This window comes from Heloderma suspectum, chromosome 2 (assembly GCF_057233095.1).
Source record: "Heloderma suspectum isolate Gila_16-S chromosome 2, 16-S_ref, whole genome shotgun sequence".
NCBI classification, from domain to species: Eukaryota; Metazoa; Chordata; class Lepidosauria; order Squamata; family Helodermatidae; genus Heloderma; species Heloderma suspectum.
Window position 1 is genome coordinate 16,459,031 of NC_139459.1, and position 15,815 is coordinate 16,474,845.

A 15,815-nucleotide genomic window follows, 5' to 3' on the forward strand; every position below is an offset into this window, starting at 1 on the left:
TTATGCCTTGTCTCCCACGGAAGAGAGATAAATAAGGTTAAATAGATGATTCCACCAAGAGGTAGTTGCAATGGTCATGAGAGAAATCACGAAAGTATGGCTGTTTTGGAAACCACAGAGAGCCTTAGGACACCTAGAATTAGCGTGGCATAGACTTACATAGACTAGAGACCATTTGCACAAACACATATACCACAACAAATCTGTACACCTTTTAAGATGCCACAGAAGGACTCTCTTGTGGCTTCAACAGACTAACATGGCAACCCTTCTGGAAGTTGAATATAAAGTTGCTTATAGGTATAAATGAGTAGCAAGAAATTTGAAATAGCAGGAACTATGGGCTTGTCTACATACATTTAAAAAGAACAACAGAAATATCACAGAATACTGGGCATCTTAGTCATTGAGAATGCAAGCATGCAGCAACTAGTAGACAGCCATCAAGGAGTGGATGGTCCTATCAACTATCTTGCTTTTGGAACAGAAGTCAACGATAATAAGGCTACCAGGGTAGCTTTTGTCATGAAAACTTTATCAAAAGTTAAATACATCATATCTGTTTACATAGCACCTTATAACGGTAGCTCTTGTGTGAAGACAACCTTAAATTATGCATTATTCATTGTGCTGCCTCCCAATAATAAGAAGCCCTCCCGCTGCAGACTTGTCAAAATCCTTGCCTGGCCTGAAGTGTTCTAAAACTCACCTGATTCAGGCTGTTCTGTGGGACTCAGGTTAAAACAGAAAAGGGTGGGGAAATTAAACAGAATTAGATGAGATCTGACTGGTTTGCTCATTTCTCCATTCTGTAATCCACCCTGAGCCTAAAGGATGGGGTGAACTAAAAATCTATCTCATACAAAACATAACATAGGAACCCAGAAACATAGAAAGCCACCTTATACTGATTCAGACCATTGGTCCATCTAGCCCTCCCTCGTTTCAGACAGGATTTTTTCCTAGACCTACCTGGAGATGCCGGGGATTGAACCTGGGGCCTTTTGCATGCAAAGCAGGTGCTCTACCACTGCGCTACAGCCCCTCCTTAAGGGAGTGCTTGCATAGAATAATCACATCTGGCCCAATCAAAATACTCAGCAGCTGATATTGGGACACTGCTGCCTGATAATTCACAACTCTCAGTCCCAGTACAGCAAAGGAGTAAATATAACATCCCATCAAGTCTAACCATCTACCTTCTTTATCCAAAGCAAAGGCATGAACTTTGTGTGATTGCCCTGTGGAGTGTCTACAATTATGGGACTTGGTGTATGGTGTTGAAACAGAAAGCCTTGCATCTGTCTCCAGAACCTTGTACATCTGCTCAAGCCATTTTGAGGTGGCTGGAACAGAAGAAGGAACCTTCCAAAATTGCTGGATGGTTTGCAGAAGCACCAGAAGCAAAGGAATTGCTACTGGAGTGGAAACCTCTGACTGTACCACATCAAAAACTGAATCTTTGATCTTGACCACTAGTTGCTGGGTCTCCAGACCAAGAGATTGCATGATATGGAGTATTTGCTCTCAAGAAGGCCCCATATCTTCAGGTGGGAATGTAGGAAACAGATTCCCCACCACAGCATCCAAGGATGATATGGGTGGAGAAACTCAAGAATAGGACATTGAGTCATATTGATACTACTCTGATCCCGAAGGTGGAGACACCCCTTCTTGTTGTCGTGGGACGTAATGCCACAAGGCCCCAATAGATCGGGCAAGTATGAGTGGGGGTAGGACACAAACAGCTAAGCAGTGTAAACTGTTCCATTGGTGGTATCTGTCGAGGGCTCCTTGGAGGTCTCTCTCAGTCTAAACCAGTAGCCAAGTCCAGACACAGACAAAGGAATTCCTTTCAAAGCTTTATTCTTCTTTTACAACTTAACAACTATACCGATTGCAACTAGATCTGAGCAGCACAGTACCTATGCCCTAAGTTGGAACAGTTGGTCCCCGTTTGAAAGGGAATTACTGGCAGACCCCTGAACTTAAGGACTAGGGAGAGTCCCTCCCCTTTTCCCTTGGAGCCTCTGGGCGCAGCCGTTGTTTACGCGCCAACCTGGCACTTCGCCTCCTTTCCGCGCCCTCCATCTGGCGCCGCTCTCTGCGTCTGCGTCACGCATCCAGTAAGTCTGCTATCTGTGATTGGTCACTCCCTGGACTGCTAACTAAACTAGGAATGCTGGTGGGAGGAATCTCCGTCAGCTGTTGGTCCTGGGAAAGAGGAGCGCACTCCTCTCCCAGGAGCGACTGCTCTTCCTCAGAATCAGAACTACTCTGGGATTCTATGGGCTCAGTGTCCACCCTGACATTATCATGGGAACAGCTATCAACACTGCATTTGGCTCCTGGGTTGATGGTACGGTGGGAACTGTCGACGTTGAAGGGAACACTGGAGGAGTAACTGCGAACATTTCCTGAGTCAGAGGTGGCCTCGATACCATAACTGATAGGGTGCATCAGCACTGATCAGGCGAGAAACAATCTGGATAGCAGTGGCGTGAGCCATATATATCCTCACCAATATCCAGGTCACATCTCCAATGAGGGTCATCAACACAATAGGGGTATCAATGGGGATCCCAACAAGATGGAGACTGTCTATCCCGCTTGGAAGAGGGTGAATGTGATCGATACCAGGGCTGCTCACACCATTCAGAACCCCAAGCCGTGCGGTCTGAATGGAAGTAGCAGGAGGCAGCAGAATTGGAGGACCCCCACTGAGACAGAGATAGCACCCACCAATTTCAATGTGCCTACCCTAAATATTACTAAGTCTGGATCCAAGCCTATGTAATCCATCCAACACACAATTATGTGTAAACTCCACAGATTTCAGTAGGACTTGTATAGTATAACTATACACTGAACTGTGGCCTACGTTTTCCCTTTAATATCTACACAATTATTTTCAGCCTCTTGACTTCATACCTTTATCCTCTGTCACACTATTATGATGGACCTCTGAGCTCCTTCCACAGGATTTCAACCACCAAAATACTTTATACCAAGGTGGGGAACTTGTGAGCCTCCAGATGTTGTTGGACTCCAACTCCAATTGTCCCTGACCACTGCTCATGCTGGCTGTGCCTGATGGGAGCTGGAGTATAACATCTGGAGGGCCACAGATTTCCCACCTGTGCTTTATGGCATCATGTAAAGTGGGCTACCAAGAGTAGGCTGGTTGAAAAAAGTATCTGATGACACTTGGGCAATTTGTTCTTATGAACTGCCAAGCGAAGTAGCCCAAGGAGTAGAAGATGCTGCCCAGGCCAAGATATACCAAGCTACGCTGTTCATGACTGCCCATTTGTTGAACTTAATTTTAGGGTTATATAACCAATCCATGAATTGCCAATGTTACTTGTCAGGAAAACACTTTAAAATCTCTATAATAGTGTTTCCATAGTTAAGTACACCAGGATCTTCAAAAACATTTTCCTGATCTCATGCAGACAGGCAAAACTGTGAAAACAGAAGTACCCATTAGATTGTTTAGCTTTATAAAATGAACTATCTCCTTTGAGCTGCCTACTATCACTGTATGCATCAAGAACTGAGTGATTAGCTTAGACAGAGTCAAACTTGCAAAGGGACTACATCTGATGACAAAAATAGATCTCCAAATGAGTGTAGGAAAAAGGACATGGCAATTCTTTTATCCATTTGGCACAAGATAACAAAGGTTGGAAGGGAAGATGCAAAATCTTTTTCAGCTACTCAAGAGTCAGAATGTGAACATTCAGCACTGGCATTTGGCTGTTCTGCTAGACATTTTCTAGTGGTGTTTACTGAGGACCTAGACAGCATGGGGCCCAACATGGGGTGCCGCCTCTTATGTTTTTTTTTATTTGTAAGCAAATGGAAGGGGGAAGAACTGGCATTTCTCACCTGAAAATGTCCCCTAGTCTGTTTTTCACATATTCATCCCAGCCCATGTTCTGAAACAGTAAGGAAGCCAGCTTGGGGACATTTGCAGGGAGAATGATTGATACAGGAGTGGCTATGAACGTCTCCCTTCTGTCAGCTGTTCCTGTCAAATGCTTTCCTCTCCTTTGTGTTCTGTTAACCAAGGTGGGTTTGGGAACTTGAACTGCCAAGATAATTTGTATTTTTGTCCTGCAGTTCCATACCTACTGATGAATTCTGACATTTGATATAGGGAAGATGTTCACCTCTAACACAATGTATTTACGATGTCCCTAACGCTGTGATAATATCATCATCATGGCGATCACTCATGACCGAGTAAGATTGTCTTCCAAAGATAGAGTCTGTGGAAGAGCCATGCAAGGATGCCATGCAAGACTCTTGCCAGGTAACTCCTGTGATTACTAAGCAGAGTTGCTCTACTTCCTTTTCTTCATCTCCACACATGACACTGCCTATCCAATGTTGGTTGAAGACTTCCTCTTTAGCCACCCACCGCCTCTGGCCCTACTCAGTTCACTTCTTTCCTTGGATAGGGATCAAAATTGGGGCTGTGAGACATGGCAGCACTCGGCCATCTCAGAATTCTCCATTTGGCAGCTCACAATCCTAGTGGCCTGCTGTGAGGTACTGAACCTCTTTCACCTTGAGGGCCAAATTCCATTTTGGAGAAGCTCTTGGGGGATGCATTCCAGTGGCGGGTGGTGCCAAAAGCTAAATGGGCAGGCCTCTACATACCAGCCTATTGTAGCTTAAAGCCCTTGCTGCCAGTAACTAAGCCTTAGGATGGCACGCAGCTCTACCTCTCATTCAAATCTTCACCAGGGTTGGCCGTGGAATCCCTGTCTTAATGTCTGGAGACGATGAGTGGCTGGATGGGGAGGAATAAGCTGAAGCTGAACCCTGACAAGACCGAGGTACTTTTGGTGGGAGAAAAGAGGAGATTGGGGGATGTTGATCTAGTGTTGAATGGGGTACCGCTACCCTTGAAAGACCAGGTCCGCAGCCTGTGGTCATTTTAGACTCCTGGCTGTCCATGGAGGCTCAGGTGTCAGCTGTGAGCCGGACAGTGTTGTACCAACTCCATCTGATATGGCAGCTGTGCCTCTACCTTCCTGACCATCTGCTCCCATCGGTAGTACATGCCCTGGTCTCCTCTCATCTAGACTACTCTAATGTGCTCTACGTGGAGTTACCCTTGAAGACAGTTCAGAAGCTGCAGCTGGTGCAGAACACAGTGGCTCGCCTGATTAAAGGCAGCCGCCAGCGTGAGCACATCACTCCAGTGCTGAAGGAGTTGCACTGGTTACCAGTTGTTTTCAGGGCCAAATTCAAGGTGTTGGTTTTGACCTTTAAAACCCTATATGGTTCTGGCCCAGCCTATCTCAAGGAGTGCCTCCAGCAACAACAGATAGGCCGCTCAACAAGATTAGCCTTGGATGGCCTTCTCTCTGTCCCATCAGCCAGGACAGCTAGGCTGGTGAGGACGAGGGAGAGGACCTTCTCTGTGGTGGCCCCCACTCTGTGGAACTCCCTCCCTAGGGAACTCCACCATGCTCCCTCTTTAATGAGCTTCTGCCACGCATTGAAAACTCGGTTGTTCAGGCAGGCATTTGGGGTGAGTTAGGGCATTTTTAAACCATGCTTTATTGTATAATTTTACTGTTCTACATTGTACTGTTGTACATCGCCCAGAGTGGCCAGGTGACTGGCCAGATGGGTGATTAAGAACTTACATACATACATACATACATACATACATACATAAATAAATATTAGGAGAGGCATTTCAATCTTGTAGAACGGGAATGCACACAAGCTTTAATACCACCACATGATTTATGGTCAGGGAAAGAGGCCTGGCCATCTGAGGGGCTGGATTTGGCTGCAAGCCTGAGGTTCTGCACCCCTGGTCCAAGATATTGATTTTATTCCCCTTCTTGATGCAGCAAAGCCTCTGATGCCATCCTCAAGTGACAACTCTGTTCATTCCAATGAAACTTCATGCCTATGGATGTTTCTTCAGATAAAACATTTCTTACTCTTGGTTTTAATCTGAACAGCTTGGAAACCTCTCTCCTACCACTGGGTTTTCATCTTCTCCTAGGACCCCTCAGCAATAACTCTATCAACTACTATACTGTTCCGTTTGTTCTGGGAAGGGAAAACTATTTCAAACTGCATGCCACATTTTTTTCTTCCCTTGACAATCAAGCTGGTTTTATTTATGTTTACTGTGTGGTCTCTGTGCCATTATATGCTTGCATACCCAGGATACTGTTATTTCCATTCTGGATGCTCTCCATGTTCTGGTCAAATTTTGTCATGCAATATTTTCCTTGCTTTCCCAAAATTCTTGGCACCAGTCATAATACATTAAAGAATGTGTAAAGCAAGTGTAGCTTGAATTTAAATGTACTATTATATCCAGAAAAACTGTACTGCGCTTTGTTCTTAGTGGTAGACTTTTTAACGTATATTGCCTTGAGCATTTCACAAATTGGAAAAGCAACTCAGAAATGCTATTAATTTATTTTAAAATGTTTATTTATCTCAATTAGCTTTTGGTGATTTCCACATAATTACACAGACGTGTGATTTGCTGCTGGGTAGAGTGTCTGCTCAACACTTTCCCAATCTTATCTGCTAAAATGTACTGCTCAGTTGTCAGGAACTAGTAGACCATTCACTGGACCAAAGGACTAGTCTGAGCCTGTCAAACAACAGATCAGTTCCAGAATAAGGGATGATAACAAGTAAAAAGCAAGGTCTGCTTAGTAAACTTTCATGCTTCCCTAGTCTCCTGACTCCATCTCCTGGAAAAAGAAACAAGCACACTAGGAACTGCAGAAAAAGGTAAGTGTGTGTGGAACCAAGTTCTAAATTCAGCCCATCACTCAATCTAGCTGTGACCACTGCCATTTTCCCAGTAGTCTCAGAAAGGAAGAAATAATATGGGGCTGCTGTCAAAAACATCAATCTTACGTCCGTTTCTCCACTCTCCCAAGTAGACATATCAAGCAGCTTATTCCAATATGAGTAAAGTGGCTCCAGGAGTAGAAGAGAAGGGGGTCTGAGCCGTAGCCATGCCCCGATATCATACCCCACTGCTGGCCGTGCCCCCTTGACATCCATGGGCTTATATAGACGTCTGCAAAGGGGAGGCTATACATGAACAGCTGCTCAGACAATCCACGTGCTTGATCCCATGTGGCCAGTGACGGCTGGGGCCAGCAAAGGAGTGTGCACTGGGGCAGGGCCAGCAGTTTGGCCCCACTTCCTTTCTATGCATGAAGGAGGCTAATATCTAATATTCAACCATGTGATGTCATCATCACAGTGTGACTTTCCCTTGCCCTGCAGGTGGCAGCCAATGGATTGGAGTGGAGAAACATTTTGCCAGATGTCAGTTGCTGCTGGTTTTTAGCACCAGTCCCATAACTGTCATAACATCTAACTCCATCCTAAAGCAATGGTTTTCATACCATGTTCCATGGAACCCCAAGATTCCCTGGAAACTTACCAGGGGTTCCTGAATGAGAAGATGAATAAAATATGAGCTTCTCTGAACGACAGATAGGTCCTGCATGACTCAAGAATAAAGCAGCCTTCCCCAACCTGGTGCCCTCCAGATGTTTTGGACTACAACTCCCATAAGACCCAACCAGCATGGCCAATAGTCATGGATTATCGGAACCATAGTCCAAAACACCTAGAAGGCACATGGTGCCTACCCCTGCTCTAGAACATCTCTCAGAATAGTTGGCTATGCCAGGGGTTCCACAAGTTGATGTGGAAAGGGTTCTGTGAAGTAGGGGCTCTAAAGTATTTATATATCTTGAGTCAGAAATGCTTGCAAATTAAAACTATGGTAAGCTTGTGGAAATACACCCCATATTATTTACTGTGAAGCCATGTTGGACCTGAAGTTTATAACTACATGTGTCTTAAGACACAAAGGGACTGTTAGTGAGTAAACAGGTACTGGTGGTCCAGAACCATCCCTCCCTCCCTCCACCCATTCATTCCCTTTCGCATGCACAGACCAGTCACACAGAGCATGCAGCATGCAGTAAATGGAGAGCAGAGGTTAATAACCTGGAAGCATAGGATCTGAGAATGTGAGAACAAGTTAAAGACAACAGCTCCTCTCCATTGTCACTGAGGCTCAAGAAGCAATGCTGCAGCGTAGAGCAGTGGGAGTGGGGGAAATAGAGTTTGTCCAAGACACAGACATATCTCCGCAAGTGGCGGCAGGTGTAACTGCAAGACAAGAGTAAAGGGAAGAAAAGAAAAGAAGAAAAAGAAAAGAAAAAACAAACAGGAATTTTCCTTTAAGAAAGCTGCACCCAAACATGATCCAAACAAGTCAGTGGCAGATGTCAAAGAGCAAAGCAGCAGTTTAAAAAAAGTTAAAAACTGTAAAAGCAGAAAGGGTGGATAGTCTCTGCAACAACCCCGGATGATTTCATTAGTGACGCAAAGGAGGTTGCCGGCTTTAGCAGGGAGGGTGTGTGTAAACACACCAATGTTTGTGGATTTACTTTTAGGGAAAAATTCAAACCACCTTTTCATGCAACTTAAAGACAAATACTCTTGTGCCAAGATGTAATATAAAATGTTATGGGAACAGTTACACAGCTTGTGTGGTTTTATACAAACTGCCATCTTCAACTAGAGGAATGAAAAGGCCAAATTCATTGCTAAGTTACTGCTTTGAGGTTCTCCCAGCAGCCTTTAGAAACCTAGCAGTTAACAATAACCCAGTTTGCCACAACAGTTAGGGAGTTATAGGCTGGTTAGTCCTACTGCCCATGAATCATCATGGTACTGCCTTAAGTTCTGGGGTTTTGTTTTGCAGTATATATCCACTTCTGTCTTCCTGCTGCACAAACAGAAGCTTCTTGGGAAGTATCACTCAGACATTTAGCTCTGCTGTAATTAATTTCTCTCTCTCTCTCTCTCTCTCTCCCCCAGTTCCCAGCATTCATCCCACTGTAGTGTGAGCAAGAAACAGAACTCAGGACAAGGGTAGGTTGACAGGTCCGCTTGGATCTCAATGGATCTGTTCGTACATCATGACAACCCACCATGGGTTAATTTACCCATGGGGGTTGTCACCTCATACCTGGTGTATGCAGATGCCATTTTTGCACGGCGACCAAAGGTGCCTGCTTTGCCATGGCTTGTTATGTCATGCGAATCCAGGCAGCAGGGGTTGTTTCAGGGTTAGACAACCATTAAATAATGCAACCATTTAACCCTCAAACAACTGTTGTCGCCTGAGTTTGCATGATATGACAAACCACGGCATGCAAAAAGGGTGCCTGCAGGCATCTGACACTATACAACAGCCCCTGTGGGTAAATTAAGTCATGGGGATGGGGCCACAATACCTGATGGAGTGCCTCTCCTGGCATGAACTTACCTATACTCAACATTCATCATCTAAGGCCCTCCTCCAAGTGCCTCCTCCATGGGAAGCTCAGAAGGTGGCAACAAGGGAGAGAGCCTTCTCTGTGGTGGGCCCCTGGTTATGAAATGATCTCCCTGACAAGGGCCGCCTGACACCAACATGGTTATCTTTTCGGTGCACCAGGTTAAGACCTTCCTCTTTTCTCAGGCAATTGGCCTGAGGCTTTATTTAAGTTCTAGATTTTTCTTATTATTGATCATTTGAAATTATTCTAGATATATGTGCATCTCTCTGTGTGTTGTCTGTTTATATGTTTTATGTAAATGATTTTTATAACATATTTTAAGGTTTTAATCTTTGCAAACCACCCAGAGAGCTTCAGCTATTGAGCAGTATAGATATGTAATCAATGAAATGAAAATGATATGTTGAGCTGCTGTGTTGTGTGAACCAGGCCGATAGCTCCCACTACATTTTAGGGGACACAGTTGAAATTCAAGGGGTGGAGGGGCCAGCTTCCACTCCTGGCTCTAGGTTCAGCAGGGACAAATTCAGCTCCAGTAGTAGCCCCAAGTACCGCCCCTTACTTTCACCCATATAGGGGAATGGTTGCCATTCATTCCTACTGACAAAAGCAAAGTGCTTGGGGAAAACACTGCAGTGGAGAAAGTAGTGATTGCAGTGGAGAAAATGGTGAGTTAAGGTTTGAACTTCTCCCCTCTCATCATCCAATCTTGTGTATTTGTACACCTAATCAGTGAAGTGCTGAAATTAGTTCCTAGTCTTAATTAATGATTTTAAATGGCAACCTAGAAGTTTCATCAGGCGATACGCCACCCACCCCACAAGCGGTACAGATACAGAGGCCAGTCTTGCATTCTTCCTGTCTGGCTGCCCACAATATTTGTAAAACCCTCTACCAAAATTTTGTTGGATTGCCCTGACACTGTTTTCAAAATCCTGCTCTCAAAGACCCCTGCCTTCTCCTAGGAAGAAAAAATTAGGTTGACTTGTATACCAGGTTCAGTATGTGGTTATGCTTTCTGCAAGGTTCTCTTTTTTAAACTGCCAATTACTTTGCTTTTTGAAAGAAAATATGTACTTAATATCTGCATTTTATTACTAAAATCAATGAAAAGGAAGTTATTAAAGCAAAAATAATGCACTCTCCCAGAGACTTCTTTCTGCTTCTTAACCCCAAAAGCAACTAGCAGGCATTCTCTCTTTGTGAGTGGGTGGGGAAAAGAGGTATGTGCTACCCACAACAGATTAGAGGCTGCACATTTTCCTCTTGCAAACAGTAAACTTAATTTCTAGCTATGTGGCAGTAAAGCACTGAAATGTTTGATATCACCATCTAAAAAGTTAGCATTTGGAATGTCTGGGTAACTAGAGCCTGAGAAATCAGTAAGTGTGGTTTGGAGTTTTCCTACTGAAAACAGTTGTTCTTACTTAAGGATGAAACTCTGCCATTTTAGGAGATAATGAAACCAATACAATATGTCTAGTGCCTTCTCAGTGTATAATTTTTTTCCAGGGTTATGTGCTGCATAAATCAGAAGAGTTATTAGAAAATAAAATGTTATCATCTGTTCTGTTTCAACTAAAGAAATATTTTAAAAAATATTTATGTTCTTGAACTACCACTCTATAAGATCCAAAATAAGAGCCAAGAGTGTGCGCAGCCAAACCAATATAAAAATAATATCTCAAGAGAACAAACAAATGATATTAAGAACCCTATTTCAGAGACTGAGTAACTGCAAAAAGCTATTTATAAAGATGATCAGACATACCCAGTTATCAAGACATCAGCAATTAAAGTGCACCCGCTCATGCACTCCCAAACGCACCCAGGCACACAGAAAGGGACATGTTTGAGATTTCAGGATCCTCTATACCTCTCCGCATGTATCCTAAAGCTCTTAGTAGTCTCAGGGTGCTTACGCCTGTCGATTCCTTTATGCCCCACTGATTCCCTTCTGCAAGCTGTAGGTCCCATTGATTTCCCTTGTGCAAGCGGGACCCAATGTGCTTATGCAAGGGAGATGGGGAACTTCCTCAGAGAAACCCTGAAACAAGAAGAAACACTTGTTTCTAGAAGGAGGCAGGTCATCAGCGCTTCCTTATGCAAGCTCCACCAACCTGTCTCCTTCCAGAAACAAGTGTTTCTGCTCATTTCAGGTGTCCTGGAGGTGCTGAATTGCTGTTGCACAAGCAGTGGAAGCTGCTTGTGCAACAGAATTGGCAGAGCGAAAACACCTCATTGGATTTTGCCAATTCTCTTTCAGAAGACAATCTAGTTGAGTGGGTACATTTCTTCTATTAATTGATTGCCATTCATTTTATCCTTTTCTCAAAAGTAACATTTCTAAGAACTGGTGGAAGACTATGCTCTAGGAATGTCTCAGAGTTCTACAGTTCTTACATGTTCTACCTGGAGATATGGACAGAATTACTTGGAAATGTGAGATTAACCATATGTATGCTTGATTCTTGTCTGGTCTATCTGGGTCTCATGTGGTTAATGCCCTTCTGGGAGAGGGGATTGTTCCTAAAGAGGCTACTGTGAGGCCCACCTTGAAGAACCCTACTCTTGATCCAGGTGATCTGAACAACTACCAACCTGTATATGCAAATGACCTGTGCCACAAGATGGATGTGGTGAGTGCAGTCCTGTTGCTTTTCCTAGACTTCTCAGCAGCATTTACTATTGTCAATCTTGCTGGTATGGGACTGGGATTCACTGTCTTTCAGTAGCTCTGGGTCATTCCTGGAGGGTCAGCCTCAGAAGGTGGTACTGGGAGACAGCTGCTCCACCCCATGGTGTACAAGGTTCCACCTTGACTCCCATGCTTTTTATGAAACCTCTGGGAGAAGTCATCCAATGGTCAGGGCTGACTCTCAACTCTATCATTCCATCTTCTGATCTTAAGAAGGTAGTGGAGGTCCTGAACTTGAATATGGTGCCCGTTCAGGAATTAACTATGGCCAACAAGCTAAAATGTAATTCCAATTTAACTTAAAATGGATGCATATGTTTGGAGTCCAGCTGACACAGGTTTCGGTGTACAGCCTCTTCTAGATAGAGATACAGTCAGGGCCAGAAATATTGGAACAAGGATAACTGTTTTGGCATTTGGCCTCTGTACACCACCACATTGAAGTTGAAAGGAAACACACCCAGATGGGAGCGAAGTCAGGACTTTCAGCTGTAATTCAAGGGATTTGGCAAAAGTGGGGCACTAACCATTCAGGAAGTACAGCCAGCAGCATACACACACACCCATTGTTGGTGGCTCATAAGTAATGGAACAACCCAACATCATCTCAAACCTAAGGATCGCCTTTAATACCTGGATGAAAATCCTTTGCAGTCAATGACCGCCTGAAGTCTGGAACCCATGGACATGACCAAATGCTAAGTTTCCTCCCTTGAGATGCTTTGCCAGGCCTTGACTGCAGCTGCCTTCAGCTGCTGCTTGTTTGTGGGTCTTTCTGCCTTCAATCTTGTCTTCAGTAAGTGAAACGCATGCTTTATTGGACTGAGATCAGGTGACTGACTTGGCCATTGAAGAACATCCCACTTCTTTGCCTTCAGAAACTCTTGGGTAGCTTTTGCTGTATGTTTTGGGTCATTATCCATCTGCAATACGAGGTGGCGTCCTATCAGTTTGGCAGCATTCGGCTGAATCTGAGCAGAAAGTATAGCCCTATACACTTCAGAATTCATCCCGCTGCGTTTATCAGCGGTCAGGTCATCAATAAATACCAGTGACCCGGTTCCATTGGCAGCCATGCATGCCCAGGCCATAACACTGCCTCCACCATGTTTGACAGATGATGTGTTATGCTTTGGATCATGAGCTGTTCCTTTCCTTCTCCACACTTTTCTCTTCCCATCGTTCTGGTACAAGGTAATCTTGGTTTCATCAGTCCAAAGAATCTTATTCCGGAACTGGGCAGGCTTTTTAAAGTGTTTGCTGGCAAAGGCTAATCTGGCCTGTCTTTCTTGAGCGTTACCAGCGGTTTGCACCTTGTTGTGAGGCCTCTGTATTTACATTCATAAAGCCGTCTCTTGACTGTAGATGTTGACAATGACATGCCTACCTCTGCAAGAGCATTCTTGACCTGGCTAGATGTTGTGAAAGGGTTCCTCTTCACCATGAGCAGAATTCTGCAGTCTGTCAAGGGCTCTTTGGAGGCCTCTCTCAGTCTAATCCACTAGCCAAGTCCAGACACAGACAAAGGACTTCCTTTCAAAGCGTTATTCTTCTTTTACAACTTAACAACTATACCGTTTGCAACTAGATCCGAGCAGCACTGTACCTATGCCCTAAGTTGGAACAGTTGGTCCCCGTTTGAAAGGGAATTACTGGCAGACCCCCTGAGCTTAAGGACTAGGGGGAGTCTCTCCCCTTTTCCCTTGGATCCTCTGGGCGCAGCCGTTGTTTGCGCGCCAACCGGGCACTACGCCTCCTTTCCGCATCCTCCATCTGGCGCCGCTCTCTGCGTCTGCGTCGCGCGTCCACCAAGTCTGCTACCCGCTCTCCGTTACTCCCTGGACTGCTCTCTAAGCTAGGAATGTTGGTGGGAGGAATCTCTGACAGCTGTTGGCCCTGGGAAAGAGGAGCGCGCTCCCCTCCCAGGAGCGACTGCTCTTCCTCAGAATCAGAACTACTCTGGGATTCTATGGGCTCAGTGTCCACCATGACACAGTCATCCACTTTAGTTATCTTCCGTGGTCTTCCAGGCCTTTTGCTGTTGCTGAGCTTGCCAGTTAATTCTTTCTTTTTCAGGATGTTCCAAACTGCTGTACTGGCCACTCCCACTGTTTTTGCTATCTCTCTGATGGGTTTATTTTGTTTCCTCAGCCTAATGATGGCCTCCTTCACTCGCATGGACACCTCTTTGGACCTCATGTTGGGAGTTCCAGTGAACAGCTACCAAATGCAAATGTAACACTTAGAACCACCTCCAGGCCTTTCATCTGCTTGATTGGTCATGGGGCACCCAGGAAACAGGCCACACCTGGCCATGCAGCTGCTTGTCAGCCATTTGTTCCATTACGTATGAGCTACCAATGATGAGAGTGTGTGCATGCCACTGGCTGTCCTTCCTGAATGGTTAGTGCCCCACTTTTGTCAAACCCCTTGAATTACAGCTGAAAGTCCTGACTTCGCTCCCATCTGGGTGTGTTTCCTTTCAACTTTAATGTGGTGGTGTGCAGAGGCCAACTGCCAAAACAGTTATCCTTGTTCCAGTATTTCTGGCCCTGATTGTACATTATCCTCAAAGAATCAGGTACAAAACTTGGAAGTGCTCCTAGATCCAGCACTTTCTTAGGATATCTAGATAGTGGTGGTAATTAGAAGCACTTTTACCGCCTTTGACTAGTTTACCTATCCCACTAAAATTAGACCAGGCTTCAGCCATTCATGTCCCAGTCCCAGATCCAAGTTCGATCGTTCCAATGCTCTCCATATCGGGCTGCCTTTAATCCTGCAACTAGTTCAAAATGTGACTGCCAGAATGCTGACTGGAACCTGGACCATATAAGTCCCACCTTATAACAGCTTCACTGGCTGTGTATTCATTTATTGGCTCAATTTAAAGTGCTGGTGCTAACTTTCAAAGCCCTAAATAAGCTGGGACCAGGATATCTCAAGAACTACATTCTCTCATATGAACCTGCCCAGACTTTGAGATCAACCTCAGGGATCCTACTCTATGTTCCATTACCACTAGAGATTCAGAGAATGTCTGTATGGCAGGGATGCAGCACATGGAAAATCTGCATCTGGTCAACAGAGGCTGGCACCACTCCCGTGGCCCACTCCCTCCATAAGCCCTGCCCCTGCCAGGGCTGGGAGGAGGTGGGGAGAGGTATCCCTACTGTTATTTTGGATCAAAGATCAGAGGTAACAGCAGGGATTTCCATGTGCTGTTGCTTCACTGTGCAGACTTTCTTGGTCAGTGAAGCTCCGCGCACATGGAAGCCAAGACAGCGGAAGGGTCCAGGAGGTTGTAAATTATCTAGATCCATTTCAATCGGGCTTCAGGCCTGGTTTTGGAATGGAAACTACCTTGGTCGCCCTGTAGGATGACCTCTGACGGGAGAGGGACAGGGGGAGCGTGACCCTGTTGATTCTCCTGGCCCTCTCAGCAGCTTTCGATACCATCAACCATGGTATCCTTCTGGATAGGTTGTCTGGGTTGGGAGTTGGAGGCACTGCACTGCAGTGGTTCCGCTCCTACTTGGATGGCCGATTCCAGAAGGTGGTGCTGGGGGATTATTGCTCTGTGTCATGGCAATTGTGCCATGGGGTTCCACAGGGCCCTATTTTATCCCCTATGCTGTTTAACATCTACATGAAACCGCTGGGGGAGGTTATCCGGAGATGTGGGCTGAGGTGCCATCAATATACAGATGACACCCAGCTCTACCTCTGTTTCTCATCAAACCCAG

At 45.1% G+C, this 15,815-nt stretch overlaps 1 protein-coding gene across 5 annotated transcripts in view; it reads right to left on the reverse strand.

Moving 5' to 3' along the window:
• The window catches only part of DYM (dymeclin), a 270,157-nt gene that overhangs the window by 102,434 nt on the left and 151,908 nt on the right, over window positions 1-15,815 (reverse strand). Inside the window, exon 15 of one of the 5 annotated variants that reach the window (XM_084832891.1) lies at window positions 8,029-8,193. The exons of the other annotated variants lie outside the window; for them this stretch is intronic. Within the exon in view, the coding sequence (XP_084689017.1) occupies window positions 8,029-8,193 (165 nt within the window). The remainder of the gene's footprint in view (window positions 1-8,028; window positions 8,194-15,815) is intronic. 5 annotated transcript variants of the gene reach the window in all.